At 36.6% G+C, this 12,184-nt stretch overlaps 1 protein-coding gene across 1 annotated transcript in view; it reads right to left on the bottom strand.

Annotated features, from left to right (window-relative positions):
* Nbas (NBAS subunit of NRZ tethering complex) overlaps positions 1-12,184 on the bottom strand; it is a 327,757-nt gene that overhangs the window by 303,987 nt on the left and 11,586 nt on the right. Inside the window, exons 6-7 of the mRNA XM_075984028.1 lie at positions 11,768-11,811; positions 293-426 (exon numbers count right to left, since the gene is read on the bottom strand). Of these exons, the coding sequence (XP_075840143.1) occupies positions 293-426; positions 11,768-11,811 (178 nt within the window). The remainder of the gene's footprint in view (positions 1-292; positions 427-11,767; positions 11,812-12,184) is intronic.

Below are 12,184 nucleotides of genomic sequence, written 5' to 3'. Positions count from 1 at the left end.
AGGCAGAGCTCCAGGACAGGCTCCAAAGAAACCCTGTCTTAAAAAACAAAAACCAAAGACTTTAATCATTTCTGTTCAGTTCTTGTTGTAAAATGGCTTATGCCTACAAGGTGCATTAACAAATACAAAGAATAAAAACCACATAAGTACAATTATCTAACTAGATGCTAATATTTTAAGATCATAGCTTATTATTCTCATTTATACTTGTATTTCACCTCTCTTCACACTCATCCACTGCAACTTATACAGAGAAGACACATGGGGCGGGTGATTTAAAATGTACACACACCGGGGAAATGACGAAGAGCTCACTTCCCATGAGGTCAAACACCCTTACAGTCCCGGTACTTTCAGCATAGGCCAGGAGCGTGCAGTCGTAACTCCATGCTACCCGTCTCCACTGGGGCTTCGGGTCCTTTGGAACTAGAGCAAAAAGAAAGGAGGCATTTTAAACAATATATAATAAAGAGAGAAAATAGTTTAAATGACTGTAGCTAGCATAAATAATCGGTAAGTACCTCATCTCCTAAAGTGATCTAATGCTCAGTCAAAACAATAGTTCCCAGAAACCTACTTCAGGGCACAAACCATGGCAAACTTTGGCTCCGTTACTTCATAAGCAAAGCAGCTTACTGATGCCAGAGCTCTAATAATTGCTGAACATGCCCTAGACTAGTAAGGGCTCAAGAATAAGCTACTCCAAATACTGATGAAATTGAGAGTAATCAAAAGCCTAGAGCACAAGTAATTAAACTGTGCTGCTGTAATGGGGTGGCAAATCTAACTGTGGGAGTCAAGAAAAATGTAAGAATGATAAAAATATTTTGGGCAAACGATGACCAAAAATTGAATCAAAATCAAACACATAATAAATTTGAAGTGTCCCTGGCAGTGTTCACCCATACTGTGCTCCTAGCTGTACAGCACACTCGCCTTGGACATGCACGACATCTCAGACCATGCAGCACCAAGGAAGACAGCCTGAAATACTCACTAGGACTCAAAAATGACAGCATACAAAGAACTAGTCTCTTTACTATACACACAAAATTGCCTGCTCTTATAGAAAAACATTTTTACAGAAAATAAAGACTTCTAATACTTCCCTATTATTTCTCAGCATGTATCAAATTATTTGGACTGTACTGTGTTTGAATGTTTGGTTTTAAAATTGTTAGTTGAGTTGATGGCTTGAGAAACTTCAAAGAATTTTGGTTTAGAATTAGGGCACAATTTTAAATGGTATTAAACATACTTCTGTCATTTGGTACTATGTATTTTTGCAAAGCATATTCTCAGCATTGATGACTACAAAATAAAAATGTCAGCCAAACTCTGAAAAACACTAAAGATGTTTGACATTGTGCAGTACCACATAAGCAAGTACATGTATCTCATTAGTATGAAGGTTTGTTTTCCTCTTTAATAAAAGATAAAATTATATATTTACATATATACATACACATACCAAAATATTTATAAATACATTTTGTATGGTTTATTTTCAATAAATATTTTATTTGTAGATCTAGTTTCTATATCTATATACCTGGGGACAATAAATTTCACACACAAATTAGAGTCATAAGTAAAAAAAAATTTAAGCAGCATTAGCCTAGAGACAGTAAAAATCAGTAATTATTCCAAGCCACTGAGTTCAGCTCCTCTAAAAATCCACAACATTAAAAGTACAACCGAGAGTTTTTAAGTAAAGGCAGTGTATATTATCAGACGATACAATCTAAGAAATAAATATGAAAATAAATTATATATACATATGTGTATATATATATATAAAGGCAGATAAATTAAGGGTTATTTCTAATCATAAAGTTTTAAAATTTTGATAATAAATATCTTAATAGTCCTAATAAAAACCATATGCAAATTGATTTTAAAATTACAAATAAATCTTCCTTATGACTCTGAAGTCTCATTCCTGATTATTTTCAAAGCAAATGAGATCTATGAGGTAACTACGCTCCCATGTTGTTACGTCATTATTTATAACAGACAAGGAACAGAAAGTATATTTATCAAGTGATGATAGATAAGTAAAATCAGATATATACATGTGTTTAATGGAATACTTTTCAGCCATAAAAGAATATAGTCCCATCATTTGCATCAACATGGAGAAACTGACGATCTTTATGTTAAATGAGATGAGCAGGCACAGACAATACTGCACAATCTCATTCATACATGAAATCTTAAAAAGCTGATCTCACAAAGTCTGAGCACACAAAAGTGGCTCCAGAGAGAGGACGGTGGAGAGGGTGAGATGCAGACATGCTGATTGATGGGTACTAGGTTACAAAGAGCACGCGGCCTCTGATTCGTCCCTGCAGCCAGGTCTCATCTCCTCTCGCTCTGACTCTTACCTACTTGTACCTACTCTTCACACGTGTCTCTCTTCTCTTCCCACCTTGGCATTTTCCAAAGGTAACTTTTCAAATAGGAAGATAAACAGATCACATCTTCCTGTTGTCCTAAAATCCCTGATGGTTCTGCTTCCAACAACACAAGTACTGACTTCTCAATATACACAGACGATCCTTCACAAAAGAGCCCATCATGGTATTCTAGCTTCCCCTCCATCGCATCCCCCCTGATACTCCCAACACCAGCCTCACCACCTGGGAAATAAACAAACCTGTGCCCTCCACACACTTCACTACCTCTGCTAGATGGTCCCTTTCCAGCTGCATCTCTCCTTCCTTGACTCTTCAATACAGACAGTGGTCTCTGTGCACCAAATATGCTGAGCGCAAACCCTTCTGAAGTATTTACCACATCATATCATGTTGCTTACATAATTGAATGTCCATGGATCGCTGATGTCCTTAAAATTGAAGAAAGTGTCCTATTTGGAGTTACCATCTCAGGATTTCCCTCCTTTGCTAATCATGTCTGTAAACCCCTTAACAGACACTCAGACATCTGTCTGTGAGCTCATTCTAAACACCATCACGCTGACAAGGCAGCCACCCACCCTTCATCCTACATGGTTTCCATCAGCATATTTGGTCACACAACACAAAATGACTAGAGCATAAGCTAATGAACAGGTGAGGCTGGCGTCGGAGGCGCTAAAGCAGGAAACCTGCCCAAAAGTGCATTCTAGGGGAGCATGCACAACAGACTGAGACCTGGCTAAAGAAATCAACCAACTAATTAAGAAATGGGACACTATCAACACAATATATTGAAGAAAACGAAATAAATTGCATGATCCTACTCCATTATCTAAAAAGCCAATTCATGTGTACACAAGATTATAGAAGGGTTATTTCAAGTTATTAATTTCAATATATAAGAAGAGAGCAAATTAAAATGAAAAGTATTATTACCTTTTTCTACTTTCCTGTATTATTCATTACAACTATGTTATCACATTTATTATTAAAATGAATCAAATAATAAGTTTCAAGCTGGACTGTACATCACAAATGGAAGAGATAGAAAAACAAAGTAGACAGACTTAATCCTAACCAAATCAATAACTGTATTAAATATAAATATTCTAAACATTCCAATTAAATGACGGAACTACTTAGAACATAAAAAAGGTAAAATCCAATCAAATGCTGCTTATCAGGCACATATACTAAATAAGAATAGACAGCTACTTTATTAAATAAAAGCACACAGAGGATGGTGAGCTCCAGGCCAGTCTGGGTTAAGTAGCAATCCCTGCCTCAAATAAATAGCAAATATAATTAAATAATGATGGCTTTAAACTAATTATCTAAATTTCCATCTTCTATCTAGCAAAATGAAAGCAACTTAAAATCTGCATGCAAAGGAAAAAAGATAAAGCCAAAAGTCAAAGAAAATAAACAACAACAACAAAAAAGAAACCAACAACCAAATTTTTATGACTGAGGAACATTAGTAAACTGACAAAAATCTGGCTTGAATGAAGAGAAAGAGAAGATGATGTAAGCTACAAATATTAGAAACAACAAAAGTGGTATCAGTACAGATTCCAATGGATAGTAAAGTGATAACAGAAAACAGAAAACAGAGAATGTTATAAACTACTTTATAGCTATGAATTGTATGAAAAATTTCATGCAAAAGTCAAAATTTTTAAAATTTTTAACATCTGTTTTTAAAACTGAATCAAATCCTGCTTATAAAAAAGTCAACTTTTTTCATAAATTCTATAAAACATTTAAGGAAAAAAACAATTCAGATTCCATGCAAACTCTTCAGAAAATAAAAAAGCAACAACACCCACTCCAATTTTAAGACCATCACTAACAAAGTATAAAACCAGGATGTGAAAACAAGTACATACCTATATTCCTCATGAATATAGGTGCAATATTTTGATGACTGTATCTGCATAAAGGTCTAATAATGATCTTGATCTAAAAGTAATCAAATATGATACTGAGTCGCTTGCTATTCAGAGATCAAGTTTATCGAAATGCTTAGGGTTCTGTTGATAATTAGAATACCTGTGTCCAAATACCTACAGCTAGCATGAAAACTGGGTTGAAAAGACAACCTGGGAAAGTCTGTCTAAAACATCAGCCTAAAAAAAAGTTCATGGCCATCAACAAGCAAGTATCCCAGATTTCATTACAGTTTACTTGTGTAGAATATATTGTGCTACATTATTAGAGAAAAACTCCTATAAATCAGATGGATTTTAATGTCTATTTTTGTTCATCCTTGGTTGCTACTAAGAATGTATACTATGTTTTCAATAATAAAAAAATTGACTAAAAATACAAAAATAAAGAGAGAGAGAGCAAAGGGATGTTGGATAACCTGAGACACTGGACTCATACTTTAAAAACTGAGTAGTTTGTTTCAAAGTCTGGGCATTTCAAATAGTTTATATTCCTGATATTTTTCATGTAGACACATATTTAAAGAAACTGTGCTTGCACAGCATCTCACAGTAAGCTGAGGAGGCTTCAAAAAGTAAGCGGCAACCAGGAGCCATCAGCCTGCCCAGCCTGCATCAATAGGCCAATAGGCTCTCTCGGTGTTCCTGCAGTAGGCAAGAGGACAAAAACTCAACACAGCTCTTCAAAAGTCTAATCCCATCTGCCATTTTAAGGCAGAAGAAGAAGACTGAATTGCCGTCAATGGTCTAGTGAACAGAGTCAAACAACTTCCAGGCCAGATTTCAATCATTCTCAAATGGCCTATCTTTTATAAAACAATAATTGAAAAATATCAAAGTGGAACCAAATAACTCCTATTTCTGTTTGCAGACTCTGCAATATGCAGTCTCAAAAATGCATTAACGACAATCTGGCCTCTCTTCTCCAGGCACACACATGAAATATCATTTGGCATATGGGAGTGATTCCCATAAAGATGAGTCAAATAATAAGCAAATGATCATTGCCTTGCATTATATGAAATGGAGAGAAGCTATTAATGCAACATTAAGGTCATAAATTCTGACATTCAGAAGCCCACAAAATAAACCATTAGTTCTCACCACATTATCTCATCTAGGCTGCCACATTAACTGTACGCACTAAAAAACTCTAACAAATACACTATGTAGAAAATGCAGAACAGTTGAAGCTTCCTATTTTCATGTTAACTTGTGGCATCTTAGTTTACCTGCTGGCTAAGAGCAGGTTCCTAATGCAAACACTCAAAGGGGCCCTCCCTGTGTGTCAGGATCACGCCAACACTGAGTGAGCATGCTCAGAAGAGGCCTGTCTCTCGGACTCCCTAAGTCTCACACCAGCAAGAAAACTGCACTGGCAAATAGGCGATTGAACATCCCACATGACTCTTCCGTAGACTTCTTGACCCCATGCAGATCTGACCTAATCTAGCAACTATCAACGAGAGAAGTACATGAAGTTAATTCAGGATATACCTGAGTTCCAAGTTGACAGTCAACATTTAAACACTGCTTCTCATTATCTTGAAAAAGTTACTCCACACAAAGGACTTACCAATGCGCAAGGTCCTAATGTGGTTTGTATACACACTAAATAAAGAGAAATACAAAGCCTGACTGATGCTATTCAAAAATGTACATATATACTATAGTATACAAAATATAAAATAAATATACATTTACTAATGTGAGATGACCTTCTGTCTATGTGTTGCTTTTACTGGTCAATGAATGAAGCTGCTTTGGCAGAATATAGCCAGGCTGGAATGGCTATGGAGAGAGAGCAGGTGGAGTCAAGGAGATGCCATGTAGCTGCCAAAGGAGGCAGATACCATGTAGCTGCCCAAGAAACAAGAGGTAATAAACCACAAGCCTCGTTGTAAAATATAAAATAATAGAAATGGATTAATTTAAGATGTAAGAGTTAGCCAGGAATGTGCCTAAGTCATTTGCCAAGCAGTGTTATAATTAATATAGTTTCTGTGTAATTATTCGGGTCTGGGCACTGGGACCTAAAGAGCGGTCTCCTACAATTTACTCTCAAAAGTTTCCAAAATTAGCCAAGAACAGACAAATACATACTCATTCATAAAAAATAATTTTATAGCTCCCACAATTTAACAGAGACAAAAAAATCTATGTGACTACCATGTGTGACTGGAAATGTATGTAACTGTCATGTGTGTCGATCCTGTGTGGGAAAGCATGCTAGACTCTAGAAATGTATGTAACTACCAAGTATGGGGAGCACTAGAAATCTTTTTTTTTAAGCTGAGTAACAGAGGAACCCTGCCTTCAGAAACTTTACAATCTGTTACAGTTTGATTGAGAAATATTCTCCACAAACTCGTGTACTTGAACATTTGGTCCCCAGGCAATGGTACTATTGGAAAATCTGTAGATGTTTTGTAAGTGAGTCATCTAATGGAAGTGTACCAGTGAAGGGTGGGCCTTGAGCTCTTACAACCCCACCTTGCCTGCACTCTCCTCTCTCTGCTTCCTGACTATTTAGCCAATGGAATGAGTGGTCACACACTCCCACCTCCACAACGAACTGTAAAACCTGAGCCACCTAGAATAAATGCTTTCTTCCTTAAGTTCTTTTGGTCAAATATTCTCATTATAGCAATTAGAAGTAACACATAATCTAAGTTGGAAAAGAAAAATCAGGACAAGGGTCGCTACAGGCAGACGAGTATCAGAGTCGCAGACTGGTGAGGAGGGGAGTAGAGGAAAGGTCTGCACAAGGAGCTGCACTTGACCTTACAAGGGCAGGCTAATGAACCAATGCAGTGTAACAGCAGCAGCTGGGTGGCAGAAGGAACTGTATCAAGAGAAGAGGGCACAGAGGGGCTGAGAAAACTGCTCACAACTGTTCACTACAACACAGAACACCTGGCCAAAAAAGAAAAAAAAAAACTGTCACAAGATGGTGTGCTGGCTCAATTTAACATCAACAACTCAAACTAAATTATGAAAATGCTTCCATGAGATCAGGCTGCAGGCAAGCCTTTAAAGTATTTTCTTAATTAATCAAAGAGGAGGGCCCAGCCCATTGGAGGTGGTACCATTCCTGGGCAGGTGGCCATGGGTGGGTCTATAATAAAGTAACTTGAGCATGCCGTGGGGAACCAGTAAGCAACACCCCTCTATGACCTCTCCATCAGCTCCTGCCTCCAGGTTCCTGGTCTGTTTGAGTTCCTGTCCCGACTTACTTTGATGGTGAACAATGATATGGAAGTGTAAGCCTAATAAACACATTCCACTCCACACTGCTTTGGTCACAGAGTTATCACAGCAATAGAATCCCTGACTAAGATAGATGGGTTGGCTAAGAATGACCTTGAGTAACAAAATAAAAACCATGTTCCACAGTTAGAATCATTCAACTGAGAATTTTTAGGTATAATCATAGTACCTAGTAGTTACTCTTTAGCACTTCCTAAGCAGCGATCATGCACCACTGAGTAAAGGTTATACATGTTAATTCAAAATTTCTCTATTAGCTGGGCGGTGGTGGTGCACGCCTTTAATCCCAGCACTTGGGAGGCAGAGGCAGGCGGATCTCTGTGAGTTCGAGACCAGCCTGGTCTACAAGAGCTAGTTCCAGGAGGACAGGCTCCAAAACCACAGAGAAACCCTGTCTCGAAAAACCAAAAAAAAAAAAAAACACAAAATTTCTCTATTATTTAAAAATTATGTGCATATTACAGATTGCAGCATAAATAATAAAAACCCAGAGACAGATATTGGGGTTCAAGCTGAAGATCAGAAAAGCAAAGTAGCCAAGTCACTAGAGAGCTCTTACCTCTATGAAATCTTCACTGAAAAAAGCAGTGAGTTCCTGTCTCGTCTCACTTTATATTCCTCTCTAGTGCTGGGATTAAAAGCATGCACCACCAGCACCTGACCTCTATGGCTAACTAGTGTGGCTGCTGGGACTAAAGGTGTGTGCCGCCGCTGCATGGCCTGTATGGCTGACTAGTACGGCTAGCTTTGCACTCTGATCTTCAGGCAAACATTATTTGATATATCATAAACAAAATATCACTATATTTCCCCCTCTTTTGTTTAATATAAAAAGGTTATAACTAATATAAGAAAAACTATATACAATAAGTACAGTAACTATATACAACATATGCAGGCAATAAGTGCATCAACAATGTTTAGTCCATTTGCATTTGACAAACTCAAAGAAAATACTCCATTCTCTATCCTATCTTGGTGAGTTATCATTCTCCATTTCCCAGATATCTTTTTAACAACAAATACAGAAGAATTCCAAGGACTGGTTAATTCTTCAATATGCTGAACATTTAATTGTTCCTGCACCAGCTATAATAAAGTCTGCAGTTTTTCTATTGTTAAAAGCCATTATGCAACCCATACAGGTTTGTCTGTCAACCATTTAAAAGGTAGGACTGTTGGTGCCTTTGGAATATTAGCAGCTCTTGTGCCCTGTTCTTATACAACCTCAATGGTCAGCGACTATTCTTTATAATACCTTCTAATATTTTTCCCAGAAACATGTTAATTTACGGTTTGTTTCTAAGACTGGGGAAATATTAATATGAGTATTCTATTACTGTAACAAATCACATCCCCAAAAGTTCATTGCTATGATAGCCACATGTGGCTTTAATTTTCCTCTCTGTCCTTCCGGGTCTATATATTTGACCAAACTCGTGCTCTGTTTTACCTGAGATAAAGTTTCAGTCTCTAAAAGCTGAATATTTACCTCCTGAAGAGGCCAATTTGGATGCCAAGATTTTGGTGAAATTATTGCTACCTCACACCTATGTCTACCAGACAATAATGTCATTTATTTGTATTTTTAATTCTGGTCTTTGTCCATTTATAGAAGTTTGCCAAAATCCTCGCTTTATGGTTTACCCTAAATTTTTTTGTTGTCTCTTCTATAGCCGTTCTATTATCCAGAGCAGTATGGTTTCTTAAAATAGGCATTAGGCTCTTCAATTAATCCAGGAAGGAGTTTCTTCTAGATGGCAGTAAATGGCTAAACTGGATTTGGCATAGAGGCCTGCAAGAGGCCCGCCTTCACAGAGTTTCCTGATGGCAAAGTGTTACCCTGAAAATCTCTTGTTGATCTGTACTTCAGTGCCTGCCTTTGCTATACCTTCTGCATAATCCAGAAGGAAAGGGCATTTTGTTTTGATTAGAATAAACATTGTTTCTAAGAATGCCTTGTTTACAATCACTTTTAAGGTGACCTTGTTTGCCACAATTATAACACTTGACATTTTTATTTTACTTAAACCTCTGGAAATCACCTTTCCTATCCATGAATCATCATAGTCATGAGAGTCATTATTGATTGTCTCTTGGATCCATTCCTCTAAGGGTGCTGATCTTGACTATAAGACCTAATTATCCTTCTGCATTGAGAATTAACATTTTCAAAAGCCAAAGATTCAATTATTATTTGTCTAAGCTCTGAATTTTGTATCATTCTATTTACTCCTGAAGTCAATCTTTGTAAGAAATCCATAAAGGCTTTCTTTGGGCCCTGTATAACTTTAGTAAATGACTTAGTTTCCTTTCCTACTTCTCCAATTCTGTCCCAAGCATTCAAAGCTGCTATACAGCATAAAGCCAGGATGCGGTCATCCTATAAAGATTGCCTTTCTACAATAGCATAATTTCCTTCTCCAAGAAGTTGATCTTGGGAGATTTCCCTACGTCTAGGTTTACTCCATTTTTCAACTGTCTTAGCCTCTTCTCTGAACCAGGTACTCCATTGTAAATGTGGATCAGGCTCTAAATCAGCTTTAACCAAGTCTATCCAGCCTTTAGGAATACTTCTATTACAAACTGACCTTGAGTTTAACATTTGCTTCACAAAAGGTGAATGCTTGCCATTTGAGACTATTACTTCCTTGAATCTCCTTAAATCCAAATTTCCAAAGGAGTCCATTTAACTCTTGCATAACCTTGGGTATATCTATCATTTGGCAGATGTTCCTGTAAGGTTACTAGATTGTTTAAAAACCTATCTCTAACCTTATAGTGTAATGCTGAAACTGATTCTCCATTAAATTCCTATGTCTAAATTTGAATATCTCTGTGATCTGTTTTATTAAGTTTTTCTAAGGCCTTTATCTTGGCAGTCAAACCAAACAACTTTTTAAGAGATAAACAAATAAATTATCAAAACAACAAGGATTATCAAAATGACAATTAACAGTATATAAATCCCAGTTGAGTATCCCTTCATTTAGTTGTTTCATTTTTAATTTATGAATTACATAATCATATAGAGACCAGATTTTCTCTATTGTAACTGTGTTCCCCATTTTTTAACATGGGAAACAAACTCTCCCTTTTAACTAATTCCTCCCTTAAGAATTCCCAATTTTCTCACTGCGTAGAAGAGTAAAAGTCTGATTAGATTTCAAGGCAGCTACCTAATTTGGCAGCAGTGCAAGAAGGGGGTTCAAGGAAAGTCCACCATGAGATGGTAAGGAAAAACAAGGCGGTAAGGCGGTGACTCCAGCCACATGTAGCTCTAGCTTATGTAGGTGGCTGCAAAGCTACAGACAAATGGCCTTTTTTATAAATTTGTACCCCAAACGTTGGGCATCAGATGTAGCATGACTAATAAAAACCCAGAGACAGATATTGGGGTTCAAGTTGAAGATCAGAAAAGCAAAGTAGCCAAGCCTCTAAAGAGCTCTTACCTCTATGAAATCTTCAGACTGAAAAAGACGAGTTCCTATCTCATCCTGCCTTATATTCCTCTCTAGTGCTGGGATTAAAGGCATGACCAGTACTTCCCAGCCTCTCTGACTAACTAATGTAGCTGCTGGAATTAAAGCTGTTTGTCACCACTGCCTAAACTGTATGGCTGACTAGTGTGGCTAGCTTTGCACTCTAATCTTCAGAAACTTTGTTAGATCATAAACAAAATATCTCTAGAACAGAAAACACAAATGAGGCCAGAATGTGTTAGCTTTCTGTCAATAAAACAAAATATCTAATATTGAACTTAGAAGAATTAGTAAGAAAGATCAAATCCCAAACATTTTTATTAGTTTTTATCTGAACAACTTTAAAATTATAACTAAGTATTTATCCCTGTACTACAAAAGACTACAGTACTTACAAATACTTTCAAAAAAAATGGACTTGAATATTTTAAAACACAATTTAAGTTCAAAGCCCTAAAAAGTATATATGTTAAATCAAAACATTTAAAGATTAAAGAATAATTATAATTTTTTAAATAAGTTTAATAAAGTCATGATAAGATCTTACTAGTAAGTACTTTGGGAATATCTATTCAAACTTTACAGAAACACTGTAAATCATTACAAAATTTAAATTTTCATATTTCAATATTTTGGAAACTCTTACCTTGACATTTCCCAATAATTGATGTAAAATCATCTTTTGCAGACCTACAAATGAAAAATAAAAACAATAGTTTTACCATAATAAACTAATATGTAAGTCTACGAAACACTGTGATCTAGACAACACCTGTACATAATAGTAGGTAATCCCTCTGTCACAAAGACAGGTGGTTTAGTGTCCCAAACTGGATTCTTTCATTAGCAATCTTCTTATTACGGAAATGGGGCTAGAGCAGGAACACTGTGATGTAGCAGAAGTGGGCTTAAGCATGATCTTATGATACAGTAGGAGTCTGCACCACCGGCTCAAAAGATGTGATTCAATAAATCTAGGATGGGACCCAAGTAAGATTATAGACTAAAGCTCCACACACTGTATCAGTTAAGAACCACTGATATGTAGCATATTACAAAGCCT

Source organism: Microtus pennsylvanicus, chromosome 8 (genome assembly GCF_037038515.1).
Source record: "Microtus pennsylvanicus isolate mMicPen1 chromosome 8, mMicPen1.hap1, whole genome shotgun sequence".
Taxonomy (NCBI): Eukaryota; Metazoa; Chordata; class Mammalia; order Rodentia; family Cricetidae; genus Microtus; species Microtus pennsylvanicus.
This window is presented reverse-complemented; position numbering and strand designations above follow the sequence as displayed.